Source organism: Aspergillus brunneoviolaceus (genome assembly GCF_003184695.1).
Source record: "Aspergillus brunneoviolaceus CBS 621.78 unplaced genomic scaffold BO95scaffold_32, whole genome shotgun sequence".
NCBI lineage: Eukaryota > Fungi > Ascomycota > Eurotiomycetes > Eurotiales > Aspergillaceae > Aspergillus > Aspergillus brunneoviolaceus.
Window position 1 is genome coordinate 217,010 of NW_020290762.1, and position 26,422 is coordinate 243,431.

At 52.9% G+C, this 26,422-nt stretch overlaps 10 protein-coding genes and 1 non-coding gene across 11 annotated transcripts; 6 read left to right on the forward strand and 5 right to left on the reverse strand.

The window, feature by feature from the left end:
• The first annotated feature begins 822 nt into the window (after positions 1 to 822).
• Positions 823 to 962, forward strand: BO95DRAFT_t136. Its single transcript has one exon. It is a non-coding gene; the product is annotated as a tRNA-OTHER (tRNA).
• A 1,687-nt stretch (positions 963 to 2,649) lies between these two features.
• BO95DRAFT_442616 (uncharacterized protein) lies at positions 2,650 to 3,179 on the reverse strand. The gene has a single exon (XM_025586469.1). The coding sequence runs from the start codon at positions 3,091 to 3,093 to the stop codon at positions 2,848 to 2,850; it is 246 nt and encodes an 81-aa protein (XP_025442462.1). The 5' UTR covers positions 3,094 to 3,179; the 3' UTR covers positions 2,650 to 2,847.
• Positions 3,180 to 4,780: 1,601 nt separating this feature from the next.
• BO95DRAFT_388828 (ammonium transporter) lies at positions 4,781 to 6,994 on the forward strand. Its single transcript, XM_025583563.1, has 4 exons — positions 4,781 to 4,908; positions 4,977 to 5,308; positions 5,371 to 5,962; positions 6,016 to 6,994. Exons 1-4 carry the CDS (start codon positions 4,800 to 4,802, stop codon positions 6,663 to 6,665), a joined length of 1,683 nt encoding a protein of 560 aa, XP_025442463.1. The 5' UTR covers positions 4,781 to 4,799; the 3' UTR covers positions 6,666 to 6,994.
• A 353-nt stretch (positions 6,995 to 7,347) lies between these two features.
• On the reverse strand, positions 7,348 to 10,133 carry BO95DRAFT_473404 (Golgi transport complex subunit COG4). Its single transcript, XM_025589721.1, has 2 exons — positions 8,891 to 10,133; positions 7,348 to 8,835 (listed from the first exon to the last, which is right to left on the reverse strand). Exons 1-2 carry the CDS (start codon positions 10,082 to 10,084, stop codon positions 7,534 to 7,536), a joined length of 2,496 nt encoding a protein of 831 aa, XP_025442464.1. The 5' UTR covers positions 10,085 to 10,133; the 3' UTR covers positions 7,348 to 7,533.
• A 343-nt stretch (positions 10,134 to 10,476) lies between these two features.
• BO95DRAFT_442619 (SIR2 family NAD-dependent protein deacylase) lies at positions 10,477 to 12,103 on the forward strand. Its single transcript, XM_025586470.1, has 2 exons — positions 10,477 to 10,786; positions 10,848 to 12,103. Exons 1-2 carry the CDS (start codon positions 10,664 to 10,666, stop codon positions 11,898 to 11,900), a joined length of 1,176 nt encoding a protein of 391 aa, XP_025442465.1. The 5' UTR covers positions 10,477 to 10,663; the 3' UTR covers positions 11,901 to 12,103.
• A 462-nt stretch (positions 12,104 to 12,565) lies between these two features.
• Positions 12,566 to 14,553, forward strand: BO95DRAFT_442621 (putative hexokinase Kxk). Its single transcript, XM_025586471.1, has 5 exons — positions 12,566 to 12,704; positions 12,767 to 12,889; positions 13,054 to 13,079; positions 13,157 to 13,564; positions 13,629 to 14,553. The coding sequence occupies exons 1-5, from the start codon at positions 12,665 to 12,667 to the stop codon at positions 14,502 to 14,504; spliced, it is 1,473 nt and encodes a 490-aa protein (XP_025442466.1). The 5' UTR covers positions 12,566 to 12,664; the 3' UTR covers positions 14,505 to 14,553.
• Positions 14,554 to 15,244: 691 nt separating this feature from the next.
• BO95DRAFT_442624 (uncharacterized protein) lies at positions 15,245 to 16,470 on the forward strand. Its single transcript, XM_025586472.1, has 5 exons — positions 15,245 to 15,739; positions 15,823 to 15,840; positions 16,000 to 16,020; positions 16,120 to 16,137; positions 16,254 to 16,470. Exons 1-5 carry the CDS (start codon positions 15,518 to 15,520, stop codon positions 16,260 to 16,262), a joined length of 288 nt encoding a protein of 95 aa, XP_025442467.1. The 5' UTR covers positions 15,245 to 15,517; the 3' UTR covers positions 16,263 to 16,470.
• A 188-nt stretch (positions 16,471 to 16,658) lies between these two features.
• BO95DRAFT_514293 (WD40 repeat domain-containing protein) lies at positions 16,659 to 18,885 on the reverse strand. Its single transcript, XM_025591667.1, has 4 exons — positions 18,411 to 18,885; positions 17,846 to 18,337; positions 16,926 to 17,787; positions 16,659 to 16,870 (listed from the first exon to the last, which is right to left on the reverse strand). The coding sequence occupies exons 1-4, from the start codon at positions 18,753 to 18,755 to the stop codon at positions 16,719 to 16,721; spliced, it is 1,851 nt and encodes a 616-aa protein (XP_025442468.1). The 5' UTR covers positions 18,756 to 18,885; the 3' UTR covers positions 16,659 to 16,718.
• A 29-nt stretch (positions 18,886 to 18,914) lies between these two features.
• BO95DRAFT_442626 (STIMATE family protein) lies at positions 18,915 to 20,976 on the reverse strand. The gene is made up of 2 exons (XM_025586473.1): positions 20,019 to 20,976; positions 18,915 to 19,951 (listed from the first exon to the last, which is right to left on the reverse strand). The coding sequence occupies exons 1-2, from the start codon at positions 20,484 to 20,486 to the stop codon at positions 19,250 to 19,252; spliced, it is 1,170 nt and encodes a 389-aa protein (XP_025442469.1). The 5' UTR covers positions 20,487 to 20,976; the 3' UTR covers positions 18,915 to 19,249.
• A 1,048-nt stretch (positions 20,977 to 22,024) lies between these two features.
• BO95DRAFT_329556 (putative GPI anchored cell wall protein) lies at positions 22,025 to 22,492 on the reverse strand (the record flags this gene model as incomplete). Its single annotated transcript, XM_025581896.1, has 1 exon — positions 22,025 to 22,492. A coding segment is annotated over one exon (468 nt), but the record flags the coding sequence as incomplete, so codon positions are not given.
• Positions 22,493 to 23,882: 1,390 nt separating this feature from the next.
• gua1 (GMP synthase (glutamine-hydrolyzing)) lies at positions 23,883 to 26,194 on the forward strand. The gene is made up of 9 exons (XM_025586474.1): positions 23,883 to 24,013; positions 24,114 to 24,255; positions 24,324 to 24,686; positions 24,749 to 24,908; positions 24,964 to 25,355; positions 25,417 to 25,712; positions 25,782 to 25,839; positions 25,895 to 25,975; positions 26,040 to 26,194. Exons 1-9 carry the CDS (start codon positions 23,945 to 23,947, stop codon positions 26,096 to 26,098), a joined length of 1,620 nt encoding a protein of 539 aa, XP_025442471.1. The 5' UTR covers positions 23,883 to 23,944; the 3' UTR covers positions 26,099 to 26,194.
• The last annotated feature ends 228 nt before the right edge of the window (positions 26,195 to 26,422 follow it).

Consider the following 26,422-nt stretch of genomic DNA (forward strand, 5'->3'; position numbering starts at 1 on the left):
CGCACGGCGCGCCTAGCGCAACACCAAGCTTTGTCACCACAGTGTACGGAGTAGAGACCCGAGACACATAAGACACAAGTGACAACGGCCATTATGGATGGCTGACCAGACGCCACATGTGTACAGATAACTAGTATAGATTGCAGTGTCGTGCGATTAAGCACCCCCCAGCCCCGAGAGGTACAGTGCATGCTCAACACCAGATTCCTTCAAATAGGCTGATAATTGGCCCTGGTCTGCTCCCAGAGGGACCTGTCGCGCCCCCCTTGATCGGCACCCAGTCATGCATGCCCTACTCGCCCCGAAGCAGACTTGCATCATCCGGAGACGAAGTAGCCAAGAGGGACATGAGGTGAGCACCGAAAGGCACTGCAAAGATACCGAAGAACACCCCCACCCCCTTCCCCCCAGCCTACGAACGAGCCACAGCCATCACGACCACAAAATGTTTGCCACAATATCTAAGATCTCCGTCTCGGTTATCAACTCGCAATGCGAGAGGTTCCCACGTTCCGTCGGACCCACAAAAATTCTTCTTGCCTCCTACGTACCATCCCCCGGGCAGCACCCTTTTTTTTTTTTTTCTTTTTCCAATCAATTTTCTTTCTTTCTTTTTTGGTTCCTCTTATTTCTAAACACTAACCCACCCGATGCTCCAAGATCATGTTTCAACCCACACTTAGCATTACTTCAAATCCGGAGACCCGTGCCTGCTATTTGGTGCCCGGGGAAATACCCAAAGATAGGGTTGCGTGGTGACACGCCGGGTTGTACTCTCCGCCGTATGTAAGCACATAATCAGGTGCAGATTACATCATCACAGCCCGGATGGTCTAGTGGTATGATTCTCGCTGTAAGTTCACACTTTACAACATACCACCAGCAAAAGACATCTCTAACTTTCCTAGTCGGGTTATAGCTCCAAATGCGAGAGGTCCCGCGTTCGAATCGCGGTTCGGGCCCTGATATCTTTTTTTTTTCGTTCTATTTCCAGCTACTGAAGTTCAATGAGCTAGTATTGGGTCAGCGGGCTCATCGCGTTCCTCATTTTCCCGATGCCCGCCTCGGGAAGGCTCGGAACCCTCTCCGCGGCTTGCGCGCCCTCGCAGTCGCCGCCGGCCCGCCGAGTGTTTCGGAGACCTCCGGTATAGGCGGATTGTCTGTTTGGAAAAATTTCCACCCCGTTGAACCCGCTACGAGGCAGTATGGGTGTAGTCCGCTGATGCGGTCGGTCGAAATCAGCTTTGCTCATATGGCGGCAGGTAGAATGGATGCACGTTGATGACTGGTAAGCAGATCAGGTGTAAGCATCGTTGCCTTGTCCGCGGCAAACTCATGTACTGAAGTACCTACCGTTGCAGTAGAGGCCTAGATTAGAGGGTTCGACCCAGTGCCCACAGGAAACTGGACAGAGGAGCAAGAAGGGTGGGCAGGTGGGGTCAAGATGGACTCCATCCATCCCTTCGCCCCCAGGCTTATACCACTCTGTCTTCTGCAGCCAGCCCGGACCCAAGCTCTAGGTAAGTTACCTAGTCTATGACTGCAGGGTTGGTGGAAGAGCCGATTTGAGTCCCGATGGCCCAGGCACAATAGCCCTGGGAAAGGCCTGCCGATATTCGGATATAGACCCATATACTCCGTAGTTTAATCTACGTCTGGTTGCCCCAGTGAGCTACTGGATGTAGGCTACGTAGTTCACATCTTTGACAACTTAATTTCGGAAGCCTAAGGATACGTATATCCTCTCCGCTTGGTAACTTACCACCATGCTCTTGTCCACACAGTATGTCAACATGAGGCCGTGTCCGATTGACCTTAGACTCTAGCACAACGGCACTCCAATGTACGGAGTATCCAAAGGCGTATATACCTTAGCTACGGATAGCCAGGCTGACTGCCTGCGGGTGATTTAGGGTACCTAGTAGTCTATCCTTCGCAGAGGAAGTTTTGACCCACAAACAGAGGGGCTTCCATTGGCCAAGCTTCTTGTTATCAGCACGATGGAGCCGCTTGACGCTTGGGCTAGACTGCTTCCGGCGGTAGCGGAGCCCCAGCCCGGCTTGGGTGGCGTGCAGCACCTTATCGTTCCCTCCCAGCCAATCGTTCCCAAGCAATGATGAGCTCAGAGAAACCAACTTTGATAAGACCGTATCTTTATCTTTCCCTTTCCCTCCAGCCAAATTGAGGTTCCACGGAACAGGCTGAGTGGATTCCTCCAAACAAAATGGAAGGAGGCAGACAGGCAGGCAGGCAGGCGAGACCGAAACTGTGAAACTTCCAACCTAGGACAACCTGGGATCGACACTCCTCCGCAAGAGAGTTTTCGTATTATTCGTAATGGTGATAGTCCATCTGGGGGACAGAGGCGAGGAGTATCCGTACGCAACCTTGAAATTGTTTCTTGTTTCTGGTCCGCGGGTACTGTATAGGGACGACTGCTTGGACCGGAACCAATATCATTCATGGGGGAGATCGTGCCGGAGTGCCAAGTCTCAAAAATGCGATGCCTGGAAAACCAGCAGTAAGCGACCTCTACTTACAGCCAGTAGTAAAGTAGGCATTCAGATGCAATCTTATGCTTCAAGCCGACCGCTGTCCGTTTTGTTATCGTCGGGAAGGAGCGATAGGGAAAGCGAGGTCGATAGGATGCATGATACGTAGCTATCTCCCTACCGTAGCTGCCCGGAGGTCCGTAGGCATAAATACAAGTTCATCGAGCCCTGTTGTCCCATTGAGTGTCGGGGAATTTTTTTTCTTCTCGCTAGACCAGCCGGACCACATTGTCAATGCTGGTGGAGAGGCGGACGGTGATGGAGGGCTGATCCATACATGCACTAGGATGAATGGTCAATGTACAGTACTGACAGTACTGACAGTACATACCACCAGTGCACTATATCCTCCACAACAGACAGCTCTCAAGCCACTTGCTTCAGTGACCCCTCGACTGTCCTGATGCATCGGAGGCTCAGGTCTGGGCGGTACTTCTTGTCCGCCAATGGTGAGGCCAATGGAAGCGAGCGGGATGGATGGTATCTCGTAACCTTGATTGTGATACCGAAGTTGAGAGCAGTTGATGCTGATGACGGTCATCCGGGGGCTGACAGGGTAGGGTGATCAGCTTATTTGCTGACCCCAGGATTCCTCCGCTGTCGCGCGACAGTCAGGACGCAGGAAGCATTCCCTGTGCTTCTGATATATGTCTACATAGAATATACTATGTAGAGAGCTGATTTGATTTCAGTAGGATTGGGTAGGGGGTGCCACCGACTAAACCGCATTCTGTAGGCGCATATCGAGCCTTGCCTGGTTTCGGGGTGGTCTGCCCCGTCCCTTCCCGGCTTTTGCCACGAGGGAATAATCGACTCGAGAGAAACATTGGCGGGTGGACTGATTGACGGACAGATAAAGCTGAAGAGAGCCATTGACTTGGCACAGTTGATGAAGAAAGACGGAAGATGGAAGTTGAGAACTGTTCATAACTAACGAATGAGAGTATTCTAGATTGACTGCTCTCCTCATCAATCAATCAATACATGAATGTACCGAGTACAGTTGATGTATGCACCAGTGCTGGCAGTTATCATTGAGGAAAATTGCAAGGGTTCGCCGTTCGGTCGAGGATCGTCGGGCCCGAGTTTATTTTATCCCATTTGATTTTTCAACTCTTTCATTCCCTTCGTTATCGCACGCCCCCAGATTGACCACCTTATTTCGAATTTCAATTTTCAATTTATTATTTGGATTTTTTTTTTACCTTGAAGTTTCTTTTCCCGATAGTCTTTTTATTTTTCCCGTCCAGTCCATCATCATGAGCTTCTTTTCCATTTCATCATCTTCCTCCTCCTCTTCATTCTCATCTCCATTCTCACTTTCCCTCCATCAAGGTTGCCTGAAAGCCTTCCAGCTGCTTATCTCTCGCTTCCCGACTCAGTTCCAGCCAGACAGGGCCGATCGGTTTCATCTGGGCCTGGGAGCATAGCAATTCTTCGGTTCACCGTGAAAAAAACAGCTCCACCTTGACCTTCCGGTGCCCAACGGGGGGGATCGGGATCCATTCTTGCTTCAATTCAGAACAGAACAGAAGAGTTCAAACTTCAGGGAGTCTTTCCCACTCTATAACTATCTACCACTCAATACTCAAGCGTCCTGTGGTTTTGAGTCGACCCACCCCGGTGTCTTTCCAGAAAACTCGTTGCCAGTCAATTACACTTCGTATTTATATCTTGCCCACGCCTCCGCCCCGTGGCGGTTTCTCCTTCTCCACATCCGACGGCGGAGTTCTTCTACTACGCATACTAGATACTACTACCCTCGACTTACTTCATCCATCCTCTTCCTCCTCTTCGCCTCTCAATTCCTCTTTCTCTCCCTCTTTCCACTTTTCTCCCTCCCCCCCTCTCTCCCTCCGCACCATCTCTCCCTCTCCACTGACGTTGATTCCGTCAATCATTCCGATCTCGGGTTGACTACGCCTTCAATCCCGACTCCTCCCTCCCTCCCCTTCCGAACCTTCTTTTGTCACGCTTTTCCTACTCACCCTCTTTCCGTGCTTGAATTCTCCCCAGCTCCCTCCTCGAATCACCCGATACCCTTGGTCATAACAGAAGGAAGAATATCCGGTATCACTCGACAAACTGCCACTGGTTCATCTCGTCACTTCACCCCTCCGCCATCCGCCAGTTCTCAGCGTGAGGACAACTTGGGCGGTGGTGACTCAATTCGCTCTCATCATTCTCGCCATACCACCTCAACTGCCTGCTTTAAAATCTACACTATCCGCCAACTAAACCGTCACAATGCCGGGCAACGTCGGCGTCTACATACCTAAATATGCGTCATACAATTGGACGGGCGCACCCTCCGATTACGAAGCCCTTGCTACCAATGAACTGGGAGGCGATTCTCGTATGTGAACCTATGCGGGCTAGACAGCCTCCCGTTGACCCTCACATCAATGCTTACCCCGGTCATAGGAACGGAGAACCTGAACAAATGGTTCCAATCCGGAGACCAGGCCTTCATCATCGTGTCCGCTGCCATGGTCATGGTCATGATTCCCGGTCTGGCGTTCCTATACTCGGGTCTTGCCCGTCGAAAGTCGGCTCTCAGCATGATCTGGGCCTGTATGGCTTCGTTCTCCGTCGTCACGTTTCAATGGTACTTCTGGGGCTACTCCCTCGCCTTCTCACCCACCGCCACCAACGGATACATCGGCAACTTGCGCAATTTTGGTCTCATGAAGACGCTCGCCGACCCCAGCCCTGGATCTCCTCTCATCCCAAATCTGCTCTATGCCTTCTATCAGGTACACTCCCCCGCCTTGTTCATGGATTTCTCCAGGAGACTGACCCAGTCCTTGGTTTTCAGATGCAATTCTGTGGTGTAACGGCAGCTATCATCATGGGAGCCGTAGCTGAAAGAGGTCGGATGCTACCGGCCATGGTGTTTGTTTTCATTTGGGCCACCATTGTCTACTGCCCATTGGCATGTTGGGCCTGGAATGTGAATGGGTGGGCATACAAGTATGGTGTCTTGGATTATGCGGGTGGCGGCCCCGTTGAGATCGGGTCCGGGTTGTCTGCTTTTGCCTACTCCATGGTCCTCGGTCGCCGTCAGGAACGGATGATGCTCAACTTCCGCCCGCACAACGTGTCGCTTATCCTGCTGGGGACTGTCTTTCTTTGGTTTGGATGGTTGGGATTTAACGGTGGCTCGGCTTTTGGCGCTAACTTGCGTGCCACCATGGCGTGCTGGAATACCAATCTGACTGGAGCGTTCGCGGCCATGACCTGGGTTTTGCTCGATTGGCGTCTTGCACGTAAGTGGTCCATGGTCGGCTGGTGTTCCGGCACTATCTCTGGCCTCGTCGCAGCTACCCCGGCCTCGGGTTATATCCCTCCCTGGGCCAGCGTGATTCTGGGTGTCGTCACTGGCATTGTTTGCAACTACTCCACCAAGGGTAAGTCCGATCATATCCCCACTGCATGAATACACTGATTCTAATAAGTACAGTGAAATACTGGGTTGGAATTGATGACTCCATGGATGTGCTTGCTGAGCACGGTATTGCGGGTATCGTCGGTTTGATTTTCAACGCCTTCTTCGCAGATGATGCGATCGTCGGGCTGGACGGAGTCAACACGGGATCCGGCTCGGGTGGCTGGATTATTCACAACTGGAAGCAACTATACATTCAAATCGCCTACGTCGTCGCCACTTGCTCCTACGCCTTCGTCATGTCTGCCATCATTGCATACGCCATCAACGCCATTCCCGGCCTCAAGCTGCGCGCCTCGGAGGAAGCCGAACTTTTGGGTATGGACGACGATCAACTGGGTGAATTCGCCTACGATTATGTGGAAGTCCGCCGTGACTACTTGGCCTGGACTCCTCAGAAGCACGACCAGCTGGAGGATGGCCACGAGATCCCTGCTGCAGCGCGGTACGGTATTGGCGAGCACAGCGAAATGATGCTAGACGGACACGCCCCGGTTGGCGTTGACAGTCGTGGCTGCAGCGAAGGCGACTCGGGCATCCAGGAGATCAAGATGGCGCCGGCGCCGCGCCAAGTGGCCGAGCACCACCCGGCACATGAGCACGAGCCCGAGCCCATGAGAGAGCCGGTAGCGGCGATTCCCATGCAGGAGAAGATCGACGCCTGATGAGCATTTCGCATATTTGTTATCTGTTTTTCTGTTCTATTATGATATCCAGCGTCGCCTTGCCCCCCGAGCCAGCTTTTGCGGTTGTTCTCCATTTTCTGTGTATTATTTCCGGTGGGGGGATTACTCTTCGGACTATCTTGTTTTTTACCCCTAAACATGGCGTTATGCTGGGTCAGCACACCCGCGGGTTCTGTATACCTCTCTGCTGGGTGCTTTGTATATACTAGCTTCTTTAGCTGGCGGGAGAATTTTCTTCAGAGTGTTCAGGATTGATACCAGCACAAGCATAGATTTGATTAATTTGAGGAAACATATTTAAATTGATGACGGTGCAATTAAATTAGAAAAGCCATTCAAGGTGTTTTTATTAGGAGGTAATTTCAGATCATCACCCACACTAACTCGCTCACACAACAGGCTCAGTTGTCGCCCGGCCAGGCGAGAAGAAAGCTCATGGATCATCGTCTAGCTAATTTGTCACATGCATGGCCAGCCACGGCACGTGGTTCCCATGGCAGAGCTGCAGAGCCGCAACCCACTGTACCATTTTATGTTTGAAGTATGCAGTAGCTGGAAGCAAACAATCTTCTTTGATCAGCGGGCATTGATCATTCCTCGCCCGATAGCCTTGACACGAACCCTCGGAAGTTGATACTATATGCAGTCGATAAGTACATACGACTAATTTCACTCATCTCTAATGTGTACCCTATGTTTATATGTACTGTACATTCATATCATCTACATGCAAGCCCTTTGACGGGGCAAAATGGGGCGGACTGTTCCCTTCCCTCTTATGTACGTTTAGCTAGTCACTCTGTCTGAGTACCCTGCCTCTAAGACTGGATCGGAATGGAAGGGGGTATTAAGCTCGTCGCACCATGGCCCGAACCCTCATTCTCTCCTCCCGACTCAGCTTCTCGACGACTTCCGCCGTCTCCCCGCCGCGCATCACATCCTCCCACTCGTCCTCGTCCATACCCATCACCAGCACCATCTGCAGACAGCGCACGAACGCGTCACGGTGCCGATACCGGCCCTGCGAGCCGCCGACGTCCACCGCCGCGCCGACCACGCCGGAGACGTCGCGCTCGAGCCGCGTCGCCCCGAGCGCGTTGACCCGGCTGTGGTAGCTCCAGAGTCTCTTCTCGAGGAGCCGCGCCAGATACGCCACCGTGACGGTCAGGAGGCGGTCGAAGGCCGAGGCGGTGAGGATGCGGCTGATGGGAAGGAGTAGCTCGTTCCACGCGGTCGCGAAGCGCGGGCGCACCAGCTCCGCGCCCGGGTCGGCTTCCCCGTCGGCGGCCGCCGCGTCGGGGGCGCCGATGATCGGGTCGTCCGAGTCGTAATACTCGTTCATGCTGGGGATTGCCGGGGCGTTGTAGACCGTACTGACCGGGTCGTTGGCGTCCCGGGGCTGGTATTCGATGTCGCGGAAGGCGTCCGACAGGATGGGCCGGAGGCGGTGTTTGATGAGGTTGTTGAAGATGACTTGGATGCCATCGTTGAGGAGGTCTGTGACCTTGGACTCGAATGTGCTGGCGAGGGAGTGTAGGGTTTGAGATGCCAGTTGGGCTTCTATGGGGCTGGGGAACAGGGCCTGGATGGGGTCGGTGGTGGTGGTGGACGAAGGTTCGGATTGGCTGGCAATCTTCTGTTCCGTATGTTTGTGAAGGATGCGCCGGATGTAGTCGACTGCGACGTCGAGGTTGTTGATGAGCACGAGGAAGGGGATGGTGAGCGATTCCGGAGGCTGGGCGCCTTGGACCGCGGCGCGCGGATAGCATTCGTCACGCATCTTCCGCTGGGTCATGCCGATGAAGTCAGAGCCGAGAACGCGCGAAACCGTCGGGACGACGTTGGTGACGACGCTAATCTGCGAGGTTGCAAGGGACTGCTGCAGGACTTTGTTGACAATGTACATGATGTCGTCAACAGCGGAGGTGATGTGTGGTGGGTCGGCCTTCAGCGGCTTATGCGGGTTGAGAGTCAGGCCGGATGGTTGCTCGTCGAGCTGAAAGGCTTTTTCTACGGATCGACGGAAGAAGAAAGTCGTCATAGTATTGAAAGGAGCGGCGAGACGTTCATTGATCTTTCTAGCAAGGGAGGATTCGCGAAGAAACTCGGGAAGGGCGAACTGGTTGGTGGAATCATTCTCCCCGGGAGGCTGGCAATCAGTCAGTATCAGGTTACAGTTTGGGGAAATCAGCAAGGCAAACTACATTACAGGTGTCTGCTAGGAAGCGGCAGTATAATGACCAGCGTCCTAGCATAATGGCCATCTCGTTGAGGAGCCCGTCGATCTCCTTCATGTCGACGCCCTCATCCTCGGTGGCTCCGTCGCGGGTGGCAGGTGAAATGGATCGAGGCGTGCCACCGCCGCGCTGGGGCGGCAAGAAGCTCTGCACGAGAAAAGTAAAGGCATAGGATTTGATGTCAGTTAGCTTGCGATCTACGTGGCGCTCATCGCTCCAAGTGTCAAGGATGATGCCACCCTGAACATCAGCCTCAAGCTGGAGGCGCTCGATGACGCGGTTCATCTTGCGCGGGCCATAATGACGCTCGACGAGGCTGCCGTGGCCGTCAATAATCTGGGCGATATGTTCGAACAGCTTGGTGAGTGCGCTGGCATAGAAGAAGCCGTCTTTGGCCTGGCCGCCGGAGGCATTAAGATTGGATCGAGCGCGAGCGGCAACACCCTGACAGACGTAGCGGCCGTAGACGTCGAGACCGACCTCGGAGCGGCCAATTAGGGGAAAGAGCTTGAAAAAGCGAGTGATGCGGGCACCATTGTTCTCCTGGACGGCCTTGTCGAATTCACGCAGGAAGAGACCGCAAAGTGACTCGGCGGCGTTGTCGAGGGTGACATGAGGCGGGTCAGGCACCTCCGCGGTGGGCACCATTTCCGCCGCGAAGGCCCCGTGGATCACCTCCGGGGGGATCTTGGCTGCGCGGTGCAGGTAGCTCGCCGCAGTCTCCCAATCCTGCGGGGCCCCCATCGAGCCAGCCACTCCCAGCACACATGCCTTTAGCTCAGCAACCTGATCTACCACAGCGAGGGTAGCCTTCACACGAGATTGTTCGCGGTCCAGACGACGAACCGCGCTGGAAATCCGATCGGCGGTAGTGGCCGCATCGGCGAGCATGCCATGGCTGATGGCACGCGTGGTACTAGTTTGTGAGCCCAGGTTCGCACGAAGCAGGTCTAACCGTCCAAGTTCGCGCGAGAAGTCCTTCTGAGAAGCTACAAGAGCATCTAGGCGGGCAGTCACTGAAGCTTCCTGCTCATGTAGGTGAGACAGCGTGGCCTTGATCTCGGCGACGGAGCTGGCGTTGAAGACGGTAGTGAGGGTGTTGGTTGGGCTGAGTCCGGCGTCAGAGTGGCCATTGACCTTGCCAAGGGGAGGTTTGGCCATTGCCGATAAGAAAAGCGAGCAGCTCTGGGCTGCGACAGCAGTCAAAGTGTTATTCCGAAGGATGGAAAGGAAAGGAGGCCATCGAAGCCATTCCGAAACAACATGGCATAATTACCGAAGGCGGTCAGCGAGCGGGGCTTGCTGCCTCAGGTGTGAATTACAGCACATTGATAAACTGTAGTAAACATAATTCTGCTTATTCAAGAGACGGAAAAGCTAAATCGCGAAGTCTCAAGTGAAGGTAGATAGCTTCTTTGATACAAGCCTGACTCGTTATCAAATAGTGATCAGGCTGGTGAGTGTAGCTGTTTATACCGAGTAGCAGATGGTTGACACCTGAGGCGGAAGAGCAGCTAATGTTGATGATGGGCTTTTCTTTTTTTGGAAATTGACCGTTTTTCATCTCGACGTCATTTCGGAATTTCTTCCCATTGCATTGCACGCCACTTTCGGCTATTTCTTTCGTGTCTCGAGGGGATCACGCTCTTCCCGACGCGCCATAACTATAACTGCGCACGAATTATCACTTAATTACTATTCCATCAAGTACGGCCTTGAATTGGCCGTGTTGTTCGCATCATGGGCAACGAATCCTCCACTGACGTGGACGAGAAGGCCCCCCCATCCGTGCTGGAGAAGCGCACTATCGAGGCAGTCGCCAAGTATATCCTTGAGAAAGATGTGCGACGCATTGTGGTTATGGTAAGACATCTCCGGACCTCAAAACAGAGTAGTTGCTGACAAGAAGATACCCGGCAAACAGGTGGGTGCAGGCATCAGCACCTCGGCCGGCATTCCCGATTTCCGCTCCCCTGACACGGGCATCTATTCCAACCTGGCCTACCTAGATCTGCCCGATCCCGAAGCCGTATTCGACATCAGTTTCTTCCGCGAGAACCCCAAGCCCTTCTACACCTTGGCCCGCGAGCTCGCTCCGGGCCGATACCGACCCACGATCGCACACTCGTTCATCAAACTGCTCTACGACAAGGGGCGCCTTCTAAAACATTTCTCGCAGAACATCGACTGCCTTGAGCGTCTGGCAGGGGTGCCGGGGGAGATGATCGTTGAGGCCCACGGGAGCTTTGCAACCCAGCGGTGTATCGACTGCAAGGCGGACTACCCAGAGGACCAGATGAAGGCAGCCATTGCTAAGGGAGAGGTGCCTAACTGTCCAGAGTGCAACGGGCTTGTGAAGCCGGATATTGTTTTCTTTGGGGAAGCGCTACCGTCGGACTTCTTTAACAGCAGCGATTTGCCCGAACAGGCCGATCTCTGTATTGTCATGGGCACCAGTCTGACGGTGCAACCGTTTGCTAGCTTGCCCGGGTTCTGTCGCGATGGGATACCGCGGGTGCTGATCAACATGGAGCGGGTCGGAGGACTGGGGTCGCGCCCAGACGACGTCCTGGTACTGGGGGATTGCGATACCGGGGTGCGTCGATTCGCTCGCGCTCTGGGTTGGGAGGAGGAGTTGGAGGCGCTGTGGGAAGCCACCAAATTGCCGGAGGAATCCGGCGCACAGACGGTGGAGGATACACCGCCTCGGACACGCGAAGAGCAGTTACAGGAGGAAGTCGAGCGTCTCACGGAAGAGGTCAATCGCACGCTGGGTATCTCCCAGGCCTACGAACAACGTGTCCGCCAACAATTAGGGGGAGCCGTCGCGGGGAAAGCGGATCGCGCAGATCGAATTGACCCGGCGAATAACAGCCGCAGCTCGCATGCGGGGGAGACAAGCACTGAAGGGCTGGCCCATGTCTTTCCCCATCTGACACGGGCCACAAAAGAAGATGATAGATCGGAAAGTTTCTAACCAAGACGTTAGGTTATGGCTTATTGGCTTTTGACGAAGACGGGACGGGGATGGGCATGAGAGGGTGAAAGATTGGTTTAGGTGGCTGGTCGACCATTCCGCCCGGATTCGGGCGTCTTGACCGCGGAGGGGGGTTTTGCTGATGAATTCTAATGACCCTGATGAGTAGACGATCGATAAAACAAAGACAGACTAAGACAAGAATTATCTTCGCATACAGTAATGATAGGACAGGAATCCAAATGCATTAGGAGAGTAGTCAATTCCCAGCCCTAAAAACAATCCCCTCCTCCCTCTTCCCTCCCCACCTCCACCATCTGAGCATTCTTGAACTCCGCAGAAGGGAAGTGGGAACAGTCGGATCCCCCTGGCGCCATTGCCCACTCGAGACTCCATATAAAGACCGATCATGTTTCAAGGATTACTCAAGTATAATAATTGAGGAAGATTATTGACTCATTGACTAGACATCGTATTTATTTTGACCCGCCGCGACCCAAGCCAGTCACCGGTGAGGAGGACCCGCGCCGAGTGGCCAGTTGCCCCCGATAATATTCCCCGCCAAACCCGACCTTTTGCCCCACGTCGTCATCGCTGTCTTTCTTTCTCTTGTCTCACTCTTCCTCTGCTTCTCCCTCTTAACACACTCCCTCACTCCCTTCTCCCTTCCATAATACCTCTCTTCTTCAGTTGCTGTTCATCCCCCATCCCCCATCCCTTTCGTTGTGATTTTTCTAATACCCCTCTCATCATCACTATTCACAATGGTTGGACTCGGTCCCAAGCGCCCCCCTTCCCGCAAGGGTACGCCTCCTTCTCTTCCATTCCCTCCTCGGGATGCCGAATTCCAATTGACCCGACCATAGGATCCATGGCCGATGTGCCCCAAAACCTCCTGCAGCAGATTAAGGAGTTTGAGGATATGTTCACCGTTGACCGGGCCACACTCAAGAAGGTTGTCGACCACTTTGTGAAGGAATTGGAGAAGGGTACGTCATAAAGCTTCTTCCCTCCCCTTGAACAACCCTTGAACAACAACGAAATCACAATCACGAAAATCCGACATTTTCCATACCTAGATCAATTCCCAACCCATTCACACAATTCCCAATGATTTCTTGCAGCTGACTAGGTCTGATTTGAGCGTGAACAGGTCTTAGTGTCGAGGGTGGTAACATTGTGAGTATGGCCTGACAGGGCAATTAGCTCCGCCATCGAGAAGGATCGGATCGACTAACTGGCTGGCTTCACCTCAGCCCATGAATGTCACCTGGGTCATGGGATTCCCCGATGGTGATGAACAGGGAACTTTCCTCGCCTTGGATATGGGTGGTACCAACTTGCGTGTCTGTGAGATCACCTTGACCAAGGAGAAGGGTGGCTTCGACATCACTCAGTCCAAGTACCGGATGCCCGAGGAGCTCAGAACCGGCACTGCTGAGGAGCTGTGGGAGTACATCGCCGACTGTCTGCAGCAGTTCATTGAATCTCACCACGAGGGCGAGGAGCTCTCTAAGCTTCCCTTGGGTTTCACCTTCTCCTATCCCGCCACCCAGGATTACATCGACCACGGTGTCCTGCAGCGTTGGACTAAGGGCTTTGATATTGATGGAGTGGAGGGCCACGACGTCGTTCCTCCTCTGGAGAAGATTCTCAAGGACAAGGTGGGTCTCTTCCATGCGTATTTTGGGTTGAGGCGTGCTAATGTGATACTCTCGCGACCTACAGGGCCTGCCTATCAAGGTTGCTGCCTTGATCAACGATACTACCGGAACCCTCATCGCGTCTGCGTACACCGACCCTGCTATGAAGATTGGCTGCATCTTCGGCACTGGTGTTAACGCCGCCTACATGGAGAATGCGGGCTCTATCCCCAAGCTTGGCCACATGAACCTGCCCGCCGATATGCCCGTCGCCATCAACTGCGAGTATGGCGCATTCGACAACGAGCACATTGTGCTCCCCCTCACCAAGTATGATCACATCATCGACCGGGACTCTCCCCGTCCCGGCCAGCAGGCTTTCGAGAAGATGACCGCCGGTCTTTACTTGGGTGAGATCTTCCGTCTCGCCCTGGTTGACCTGCTGGAGACCCACCCGGGTCTCATCTTCAACGGCCAAAACACCTCGGAGCTGCGCAAGCCCTACCTCCTGGACTCGTCCTTCTTGGCCGCCATTGAGGAGGATCCGTATGAGAACCTCCAGGAGACGGAGGAGCTCCTGGAGCGCAAGCTCAAGATCAAGGCGACGCAGCCCGAGCTGGAGATGATCCGCCGCCTTGCGGAGCTTATCGGTACCCGTGCGGCTCGCCTTTCGGCCTGCGGTGTTGCTGCCATCTGCAAGAAGAAGAACATCGAGTCGTGCCACGTGGGTGCCGATGGTTCCGTGTTCACCAAGTACCCCCACTTCAAGGCCCGTGGTGCTCAGGCGCTGCGGGAAATCCTTGACTGGGCTCCCGAGGAGCAGGACAAGGTCTGCATCCAGGCTGCCGAGGATGGTTCTGGTGTAGGTGCCGCCCTCATTGCTGCCTTGACTCTGAAGCGTGTCAAGGCTGGCAATGTGGTGGGTATCCGCGATGCGAACGACATGAAGACTCTCCTATAAACATGTGAAGTGGGGTAAGAGGTAATCTTTTTGAGAATTTCCAGCGTGGTGTTTTTTTTTTGGGCGCGGGGGGGAATGGATGACTCCAGCGACATAGAACAGAAGAAAGAGACAGTACAGTACATACATTGGCGATGAGTGGCCGAAACTTGGTTAAGACAGGTTGGTATACAGGATCACGCAAGTATTTGAAATTGTCGATAGACGGTAACCAAATCTATCCATTGAATTTGACGATTGTCAATATACACCACGCCCATACATGCTAAGTAGAAACATACCTGCCTGCCATGGTTCAATTTGTGTCGATCGGGACCATCAGAGGGGGAATGTTGGATGATCCCTTTAAGTGAGATGAGTATTTGTTGGCTGCCGCGGACGCGGAAGTGGCTGAAGAGAGGGAGGGAAAAGGGAACTTGATGGCTAACATTCCGAGCACGCGGTGGAATGTCTTGTCTTGAGATGCTGCACAGTGTACTGTACCAACAATACCAACAATAGTCGATGAGCTTGTTTTCTCCCCCTCTCATTTCTCCAATCACTCAAAAATCCTCCTGCCCCTCTACACATGGTACCGGTCAGTACTCAAGGCGAAGACAGGCAACTCAATGGGGTAGATAAGTGGCAGGGGTGGGTGATCCATACATCCATCATCCCTTGCCCTACTTGAATTTCCCCGGGCCTCCTGAGTAACCCTGAATGCCCTTCTAGATCTCCGTCTCCTCGGGTGTCCCGTGCTACTGGGTAAGTGGAGATGAGATGGATACCAACGTAAACCCTGCCATCCCTCGAATGTGTTCCTCATCCTGGCATGTAACAGACCCCTCCCGTGAAACATAGCAATGAAGCCCTAAAATAAATACACGCTTCTTGCTCTAAAGTCCCCTGTGCACTTTCACGTTCCTTCTTTTGTCTTTTCTTTTTGTTCGATTACGTTATTCCGACCTTATTACACTTCTTTCATTCTTTCGTTCTTTCATTCCCAAAGAGTTCTCTCATCTCTCCAACTCACCATGAGATTCTCCCTCGCCCTCCTCGCCACTGCGGCCCTGACAGCTACGGGGGCGCTCGCCCTCCCCCACGGCAACACCGAGATGACAAACAAGCAGCCCATGAGCATGAGCACGATGGAGGACAGCCCCACGCAGACTCCCTCGTCGTCACCTTCCTCCAAGCCCAGCAGCAGCAGTTCCGGCAGTACCCCCCAGCCGAGTAAGACGGCCGCTACCCAGGGTGTACGTTTTCTCTTCCCCCCATCCTCTTTCCTTGACAAAATCGCTACAACCGTGCAGCGAAAATAACTAACGAGACATCACAGGAAACCGACGAAGATTTCGTAAGGAGACTCTCCCATACATCCTCTGCCCTATCTCCCCCCCTCCTCAAGTTGAACCCTGCAACACGTACCTCACTTACTACCACCACCACCCTCCTCCGCATTCATGTGAAACCTGGAAGCTAACCATGACTCTTTTCACTTATTTGGGAAAAACAGCTCTCGGGTCTATTGGGCAATGTAAGCCTCTATTCTTTCTCTCTTTTTTTCTCTATTTGCGGGTTTGGGAAAGCTCGAAAGGCTGACGTGATGACTTTGTGCTTGTTATGATATATATAGCTTGGTCTGGGTGGTCTGGTGAGTTTTCCTTCCCCTTGTAAATGACAAGCTAGGCTTGGTCCTTTGTTGATCTACACTGGTGTTTGAGAAAAAAAATCATTGTACTGATTCTGGTCGTTCACCTGTCTTTCTAGCTTGGTTAGGGCTTGTGAATTGCGGGTTACGAATGGGCCTTGGGCTGTTGGGTTGTGGGGAGGTCAATGGAGGGGAGATAGGTCTGAGAGAGATGGTGAAAGGAAGGGCATTAGCGGCAAAGGGAATGGAACGAAGGGCGGGAGGGGATACCCTTTTGGATTTGGATGGGGGGGGGCAAAGGCAAGGGGACGGACTGCTTTCGTTATATTTTCCGTGGGAAATCTTCAGTATCTAATTCCAAACATTATATCCGAATCGATGAAATTACCAGAAGTGAGTCTTGCTTTTCAGAGTAGCTTAGCTTTGGGTAAGCGTAGGATGAGAAAAAAGCCCGGCTGCTGCTTGATATGAGATACGAAAGCCAACGTCAATGCAGAGTGTGAAATGTGATTACTTTTGTATGCCACTGATCCAAGCCGTAATACGCGTCTATATAATACTATCGAGTAGATGCACGACCTCTCTCATCCGCGAATCTCCCACAGACGGATCCGACCTTGCTCGTTACCCACAGCCAATTGCTCCGAGTTGGGCGAGATGGCCACGGCGGAGATACGGCCAAAGGGGGTGTTGGAGGTCGGCCAGTTGCGGTAGACCGTGCAACTGGGGAGGTGGACTGGATTAGAAGTTAGGATATGTTAAAGATCGAGAGACATGGGGAGCAAACATACCGACTCTCAATGCATCGCGCTTCCAGCGACTCGCCATCACGAAGAACTGTCCATCCGGCGCAAAGACCAAGTGGCTGATGGGCGTGGTGAGCTGGTCCAGCACGCGTACCGGTTCGGGGCTCCGAGGGATGAAAGTCTGACTGGTCTCCTCCGTGTTCGAGGCAGCAGCAGTAGCATATGCGGCTGCCCATTCGCGACGGTCGTACACGTTGACAATACCGCTGGAGCTGCCGATGGCGACCCAGCGGTCACCGCCAAGTTGAGTGCGTCCGGACCGTCCGCCTAGGCTGAGTACCGTCGTGCCCACGGCGCCGGCGTCGATCCAGCGGGCCACCACACGGTTCTCGCGGCCGTCCCATTCGGAGACCTCACCACTCTTGCTCACCACTGTCAGACCCTCGCCGTCGCTCCACCACGCGAAATCCGACACACCTCCGCGACCATCCACACGGACCTGTGCAATCCACTGCGCCGTATTGGAGTCGAGGATGTTGATGAGACCACCGCCCTTGCGGGCCGAGCCCACCAAGCCCACATACCGTCCGCACGGGGACAGCTTGAGGCGCTCCATCGTCTTCTGCTCTTCCTTCCGGTCCGAGGTGCCGTTGACCTTGTCCACCTTGCCGGTTTCCAGGTCCCAGATGTGGAAGTATCTCCGACGCCCAGATGCGAAAATGCGGTTTCCGCTAGGCAGATGGAAGGCAGAGGTGTGAAGGGGCGTGTGGCGGATGTGGAAGGATGTGAGAAGAGGGTTCGGAGCCGGGGCGGAGGGCGAGATGTGATGCAGGAAGAGAGTGGCTGCCTGTCCGGAGGAGAGCAGTAGTGGGTAATGAGGGTGGAAAGAGAGTGAATCGATGGCCGACTGTCGCTCATTTGTTATTTCCCTGCACGAAAGCACAAACGAACAGTATTAAACTCACCGGCTGGTCCTTGCCGACATCCTTGAGTCTCGCAATGCCAATGACCTCCTGACGCATCTTTCTCTTGCCGCCAGGACCTGTGATATCCTCCAGCTTGACGAGATCTGTGGCACCCTGAAGCAATTCCGCGAGAGGTTGTGTGGAAGAGCGCTCCTCATCATCCGTATCCATGTCATCGGCGTCGGAATCGTCCTTCTGCTGGTTCTTCTCGGGGTCTGCCCAATCGGGCACAGGGTTCAGCTGGACGAACTGTCTGCGCAACCGGCGAATGTATTCCTTGCCACTAATGACGTCCTCTGATTCCGCGACGCGCAGCTTGCGCAACCGCTGGTGGCTCGCCAGTGAGATTGTAAGACGGTCATCGTCGCTATCATGCCACAAGGCGGGCAAGCCATTGGCCTCGTCTTCGCTAGCCTCCTCATCGGACGGTGTCGCAGGCGCCTCGCCGATGTAGTCAGAAACAGGTCCGGGTCCGGAATCAAGGAAGAACAGCTGTGTCGAGTCAATTCTGTCAGCAAATGTCTTTCTGCGGACAAACAGGAAACAAAAAAAAACCATCGCATACATCGGAGTCAGCCAATTTACTCAGATCTTGCTCTTCATCGTCATTCTCCGAGTCATCGCCATCCCCCATTTCTTCATCGCTCTGATCAGCAATTACCAGACCGCGCTCGTTCTGAGTCTTCAGGGCGCCGAGAAATCCATCGTCGTCGCCGAAAAGCATCTGTTCCAGCTTGAGTTCGGCCTCATCCTTCTCGGGAACATCCGACTCATCGTCACTCCCTTCACTGCTGGTCATGTCATCATCGTCATTCTGGGCGCGAATGGGCTCGCCCTCCTCGTAGACCAAGCGCGACGAGGCATCGCCGGACTTTTGGCGGGTCTTTTCCTTGACGGTCGATTTGGGCATTGGGGGCTGATCCACCTTCTGTTGGTGGGGATACCTAGCAAAGTACAAACAGTAGGATCAAGTTTGTAGGAGTATTTCTCGGTAGGTGAAATTTACGAGAAGAATGTAATCGACTAGAGACAAATGCACATGCAGGTAGAATTGCAGATGCGATGCCTGCCGCCAGACAATAATTTTCTTTCGCTTGAGCCGGCAGTTGCGGGCGGTGAACACTGCGGTGGACCCTTCTTATAGCCTCGAAGTTCAGGCACATACAATATGAGTTAGGCAAGGGATCACAAGAATCAATAAGAGTTCGCCAGAACAGGATTGCACAAATCTCAAAGATAAATAACTCCATCATGGCAAATGGTTCATGTACACGTCCATTCATACAGCCACAATCAAATATGCATAGAGGTAATCGCCATGCCTTTACGGACCTTAGATCAGGAACAGTTTAGAAGAATAAATACCAAACGCCGCAAGATCGCATGTGTGTAAGTGGAGAGTCGTTATAGTGTATCCGTTGGTTGGCCACTCGGCTTGATCGACGGAGATGATCCTCCGAGCCCACCACGATCGCTTCCAGACCTGGCCGACACCGTCGCTGACGATGCTGAACTGCATTCGCCATGAGCGGCGGGATTATACTCCACCGAGTCAAATCGTACGAGATCTTCCTTCCCTGGTGTAGAGCTCTCCGAGTCAGGTCCCCTTCTACCTTTACCCACCGAACCATCGTCCGAAAACGAAACATCATCATCCAGGCCGGCCAGCAGTCCACGACGGTGCTCGTCATCGTGTTCGGCTGCTCGGTCACCGCCATTCTCCTCTTCCACAGTGCCCTGTGGCAGAGAGAGCGGCTTTTTGATAAAGGTATCGATGATGTAATACTGAATGGCGTTCATGATAACCGGGAAAAGAAGCATAACGAAAATGATTTGGACAGCGGTATTGCCCTCCGTCCACCGTAGAGCCCAATCGCCCACCTTGACGATAAAAGGCAGCAATTGAATGATGAAGAAGACACAAATCTTCATCCCTAGTAATCCAAGGAAGTATATCATCGACTGCTTGAACCACCAGGAAGCACGGGGCGGGCGACCGTAGTTTCCAGACTCAATAGACTCTGGCGGATTCGCGAGGGGAGTAAACATGGCGAGGCGGCTCAAGATGTGTAATATGAAGATCAAGATGGGGATACCGAGAGTGGTCTGTGATCGCCGGGGTATTAGTTGGCTATCACTTCAGCGCTGCCCAGGATCAGAATCGCTCACTCACATCTATTCCCAAGTTCAGAAGATAGAACGAACATGGGTTGGGCTTATATTTGCTTTGAATCTCAAACTGGCCGGCCGAGAACATGGACATGAGAAGATTCGCCAGATGCAACATGGCCGAGCCGAAGACTTGCTTTGAAACATCGAATGCCCAGACCTTCACCGGTCGTTGGGGTCTCTCCCTCCAACGCTTATAGACCAGCGATAAGAGCGCCAGGGCCCCAAGTGCGGCCTGCACCAGCAGCGAAAAGGGACCAAGGAGCCTACACTCTCCATTATCCTCATCATCCCCTCCAGACTCCGAGGCAGCTAGGTAGGAGGCGGACTGTTGCATGGTATCAGACGGGGAGGGTGTAGGAGAAGCGCCTGGGGCTGAATGATCTCCGATAGACGATGCCCCCACGCCGCTACTGAGTACTGCGATGACCGTCGCTGCGGCGAGGATGAAAGTGGGCGATATACGGGCCATGGCGCCCGTCAAGATCGTTCCTCTCTGTCTAGAAATGCAAAAAGCAGCGAGAGAAGAGGGGGAGGGATTTGAGAAATGCTCGGAAGATGAACTTGGAGCAGCAGTGGCGATAGGAGTACGGAGTAGAGGACCGAGCAGTTTCACTAGTGATGCAAGATGGCGGCGGGTTTGCCTATCTTGCGAGGGACGGTCGATGTCGCGGGCATAGGGGGAAAAACACTTTCTCGTGGGGGCTGATTTCGAAATAGTAAAAAGAGAATAAGTTATACAGTATGAAAATCAGATATTGACCGTCTAACAGGCTAGCGAAGATAATTCCCACATCAATCAAGTCACTTAACAATGTTCAGGATTTTTTCTTCTTCTTCCTTGTCTACTTTGATTCATGCGGAGGTGGGGGGGACAGTTCAAACGTTCGGGTGTTCGAGAGTGACACCGCTTCGAGGGCGGTCGGTGGAAGTACCGAGTAAGTTAGTGGTGGTGGTGCGCGTGTGACGTGATGGACTCAGTAGCACTCAAGTATGAAGTAGTAGATCATGGATGGAGCCTCCAGCCCAACCCTTGCTTCTCATTTGGGACTAGTCAATGGTTCAATCTTCAACCCGTGACCTTGAATCATCTCCGAGGTCTCCTCCGCCCTTCCCGGGAACCACAAACAAAACTGACTAAACTGGAGCTACGGCAAGTGATTGGCTGTCTCCAGAACAATACCAACCATTGTCCTGAAGAACAAGCGCAGATCAATAGCGGGCACTGCAGCTACCAGTACTAAGATACTACACATACTAGTGACTAGAGCGTGGGGTAAAGGTAGGATATAGTTATCACATATATGCAAATCAGTCAGCACTTTGATCTTTGATCAGCTAGCAAAGTGCTTGATGATATGACACAGAATTCAGTCTGTATAGTACAGTATACACATACACACATACATACGTACGTATGTACTGTACTGTACTATGCCCATCTGGTTAATCGTAGGAGCTTAAGTCGGCTATCTGGTCTAGTTACCGATTGGCACTGACGCGGTGAAGTCTACAGTGAAACAGATGGATATATAATGGAGTCTCGTTTGAGTTATTCAACAGCAAACCGTGGTGCTCATTCCAACTCGTTATCATGGTGAGAATGCCCATGAAAAGGTTGCAAAGATAGCCTGAAATGGTCGTGTTATTCGAGGAGCTAGGAAAAAGATGAGATGATGCAAATATGTGGGCAAGAATTAATTAATTTGCGACGACACCGTTCCATTGATGACTCTCGTCGCATTTGACCAAGCAGCAAGTCAGTCAGTCAAACCCACCCACCGCTCACAGCAAGCCAATAACGGCAACAAAAGCAGCAGCAAAGGCACCACCCAGAGTCATGGCTTGGTGGCCAGCTGCGCCATTGGGGATACTGGAGGCATTCGAGCCCAAGGAGGTCTTGGAAGAAGATGCACTCTCGGTCGCGGCACTGCCAGTGGCAGTGGTGGTAGAATCATTCTTGCTGTCAGCGCTAGAAGAGCCAGAAGAGGTCCCAGTTGCTTTAGTAGCAGAGGAAGACAACTTGTCGGCGCCCGCAGTGACCGTCACGGGCGAGTACTTCATTAGGCGAGCAGGCAGAGAGGCTTCCGCGGCAGTTGAGTAAGAAGTGGTTTCGCCGCTGTAGGCGATAGTGTAATCCATGGAAATGGAGCAGGAGGCCCCTTGAGTCACAGAGGTGATATCGCAGTCTTCAACAAGGGTAACCGTATATTCTGCATCGTCCGTAGTTGAAGTTATGACGGCGCTCACAGTGAAAGTAGAAGGACCCTCAGTAATGGTGACTGGGCTGTGCAGGGCACAAGTCGATGCAGCTGCGGAAGGGCCGCAGACGATAGCAACAGTGGTGGTATCCCCAGTGACCCCGATGATGCTCGCCTCCACATCATTGTAGGGAATGGTCTCCTCACCAGGCTGAAAGAGGTTGATCGTAGTAGTACTGGCGGCAGTAGACAGGGTTGCCAGGCAAAGGGTGGCAGCAGTGGTCAAGAAAGCCGTGGTGCGCATTTCGACGGTAGATTGAGAATGAATGGATGGACTTTAGGCAGAGTCCTCTTTCCTAGACGAGATTATTAAGTTATCGAGAGAAGGAATATGAAAAAAGAGCGGACAAAGAATTACTGCACAAAGAGAAGAAGAAAAAAGAGGAGTGAAAATGGTCCAGGGACGGAGAGACCAGGCATTATAGGTATTATAGCCATAAGAATTATCGAGTCTGTTTGGTGGCATGGTTTAGTCCAGCCTCCACTGGGAGAATCCTTCAGGATCGGAACGCCCAGTTGATTGATGCAAGAGTCAGGTACCAGTGTACCACTCTCTCAGTGCTCCACAGCAAATAGTAGGCAAAGGCAAACATGGCTCAATCTAGCCCGCGCGGACCCTTTCCTTCGTGTTGACCCAGGATAGAACTGTTCACGGTCCACTTTATTGACTCTCCCCAGCCAAGTGTAAGTAATTGGAGTGGCGTTGCCTGCAGGTCCCATTTGCCTGTTTCATCGAGGCTGCCCAGTCGTGCCGTGAAACAGTGGGTTGATTCATTCAAAGAGAGAGGATGGAAGCGTGCATTCGGAATGAAGGTGTTTCTTTCTGATAGACAGACAGTTTATATCTCCCATTTCTGCCCACCACCCCTTTTCTCCCCCTTTTTATGGCTGGCAGCTCGTATCATGATGTCCGATTGGGAGTGTTAGCCTTGGTGGCTTGCAGGACGGATTGGTTCATTTGCAGACGGGAAGTATATGGATGTAAGTCAACCATTTGAAATTGTTTTCAGACTAGACTAATCTAAATTGATGGGGGACTATGGATGCAGTCCACAGCGCATGCGGGCGCCTCGCCAGTTCAGCATCGCCACCACCTTCCGACCTGCGCTGCGCTAAAAGCGTGTCTGGAAGAAACATAGCCAATGAAAATCCTCAGATGCAACTAGCTAAACTCCTTTTTATCTTCTTCAGTACTCCTCAAATGCCACGAGCCTTGTGATGATCTGGGGTTTTTGCTGCCAAGCAAAATTCCGAGCTCGGGTTCTAGTGAGCAACCAACTGAACTTACCGGTTACTACGGAGTAACTATAATTTATCAGGTACTAACCAGGCACAGGGCAGATTTAGGGCAATGAGCCAGACTATGTCAGCGAGATAAATGACTAACTAACTGTAGCTTAACAGTTCAGATGAGTTACTTATGTAAGCAGCATGCTGTTCTGGCCGGAACCACGTGAGATAACTGTCAAGCGTTATCTCTTTGACCGCCCGGCCGGGGACTGTACCATCGGGCGCATCTCACCGCCCGGCAGAGAAATGCGACGGGAAGGGAAAGAAAAAAAAAGTGCAAGCCCGCTTTCCCCTCCGACTTTCTCTTCCTCGCCATCATCATTCCAACCCCATTGTATATTCTCTTCAATTGGGACGAGCAATTGAAAGAACCGTCATCATGGCCGACCAGGATATCCCCCATGCTACCTTCGACACCATTCTCACTCTGGACTTTGGTTCTCAATACGTTAGTCTCTTCCCCGCTTCCTCTCCTTTAGAGTCTCGCAATAGTTCAATGTACCCCGCCTATCGCAACCTGAGTCACTGACACATTTTCTACCACCCAGACTCACCTCCTGACCCGGAGACTGAGAGAGATCAATGTCTACAGTGAAATGCTTCCTTGCACTCAGAAGCTAGCCGATCTCCCTTTCAAGCCCAAGGGTATCATTCTTTCCGGTGGTCCCTACAGTGTCTATGAGGAGGGTGGTAAGTAAATCATGAAAGCTCGATTCTCCCTGCCGGATTGACTCATTCCACCCGGTCACCTTCTACAGCCCCCCACGTCGATCCCGCCTTCTTCGACCTTGGAGTTCCGATTCTCGGTATCTGCTACGGTCTGCAAGAAATCGCCTACCGATTGGACAAGAGCAACGTCATCGCCGGCACCGAGCGCGAGTACGGTCATGCCGACCTAAACGCCAAGCGCCTCGACTCCCAGGGTCACGTCGACAAGCTGTTCGCCGGCATCGAGGATGACATGCTGGTCTGGATGAGCCACGGTGACAAGCTCGCCAAGCTGCCCGAGGGCTTCCACACCATTGCCACCTCCGCCAACTCCCCGTACGCTGGTATTGCCCACGAGTCCAAGCCCATCTACGGTGTCCAGTTCCACCCCGAGGTCACCCACACGCCTAAAGGTACGCTGCAAGATGAATGGGTTGTGTGACTCGTTGTAGCTGCTAGGTATTGACTGGCCTAGGCACAACCCTCCTCAAGAACTTTGCCGTCGACATTTGCGGCGCTCAACAGAACTGGACCATGTCTCGCTTCGTCGACCAGGAAATTTCCCGCATCCGCAACTTGGTCGGTGAGACCGACCACGTGTTGGGTGCTGTGAGTGGTGGTGTTGATTCCACCGTGTAAGTGCCGGGCTCAATTTCTTGCTAGCCTGCAAGTGCTAACAAACGTCACTAGGGCTGCCAAGCTGATGAAGGAGGCTATTGGCGACCGTTTCCATGCCGTTCTTGTCAACAACGGATGCATGCGTCTGAACGAATGCGACATTGTCTCCGAGACCCTGAACAAGCACCTGGGCATCAACTTGACCGTTGTGGACGCTTCCAAGCGTTTCTTGGATGGACTCAAGGGTGTCACCGACCCCGAGAAGAAGCGCAAGTTCATTGGTGGCACGTTCATTGATGTCTTCGAGGAGGAGGCCCAGAAGATCGAGGCCGAGGCCGAGCATGCTGGTGCCAAGATCAAGTGGTTCTTGCAGGGTACCCTGTACCCTGATGTCATCGAGAGTATCTCGTTCAAGGGTCCTTCTGCCACCATCAAGACCCACCACAATGTTGGCGGTCTGCCCCGTACGTTATCTTATTTAATTTTTCTCCTATCTGAAGAAGTCACAAAGCTAACTATATGCAGAGCGCATGATTGATGGCCAGGGTATGAAGCTTATCGAGCCTCTTCGCGAGCTCTTCAAGGATGAGGTGCGCGCCCTGGGTCGCCAGCTGGGCATTGCCCACGAGCTGGTTATGCGCCACCCCTTCCCCGGACCCGGTATTGCCATCCGTGTCCTGGGTGAGGTAACCCCCGAGCGTGTTGAGATTGCCCGCCGTGCCGACCACATTTTCATTTCCATGATCCGCGAGGCTGGTCTGTATGACAAGATCGCTCAGGCCTATGCCGCTTTGGACCCCAGCAAGGCTGTTGGTGTTATGGTAAGGATGGGTTCCCCTACCCAATTGCCAGAGAATCCGATCTTAATACTGATGTCAACTTTTTCACAGGGCGACAAGCGTGTCTATGCTGAGATCATCATCCTGCGTGCTGTCGAGACTACCGATTGTAAGTAGCTCTTTTTGTTTTGAGTCATGACTCACCTCGACTAACTGTCTGCAAGTCATGACTGCCCGTGCCTTCCCCTTCGACAACGAGTTCCTGGCCCGCTGCTCGACCCGCATCATCAACGAGGTCCACGGTGGTAAGTCTTTCGTCTTGAGTTCGGATCTTGTTCCACGAGTGAACTTACTGATCGTGATTTGTAGTGTCCCGTGTTTTGTACGACATTTCTAGCAAGCCCCCTGCCACCATTGAGATGGAGTAAATAGCGAGTGTATTACGAGATTTCCCACATACTACCCTTCATATTAGAGGTACGGAGTTAATGGTATAAAAAAAGCGTTCAATTCAAACAAGTGCCTATTATCCAATTGTCCCGTCTACAGCATGTATTGTATGTACAGTAAGTACTAGTCAAGCAGGACCGGACGTTGTCCTGCAGTTCATACAGTTGACTTTAGACTTGTCGATGATGAATGAGATCTGCTTGCCAATTGGTGACGTCCTCACCGCCCGCCCGCCCGCTTGCTCCCCCCGGCATCGCATCGGCTTCTTATCGCCGCTTTCCCTCTTCGTAATCTTTCGGTCT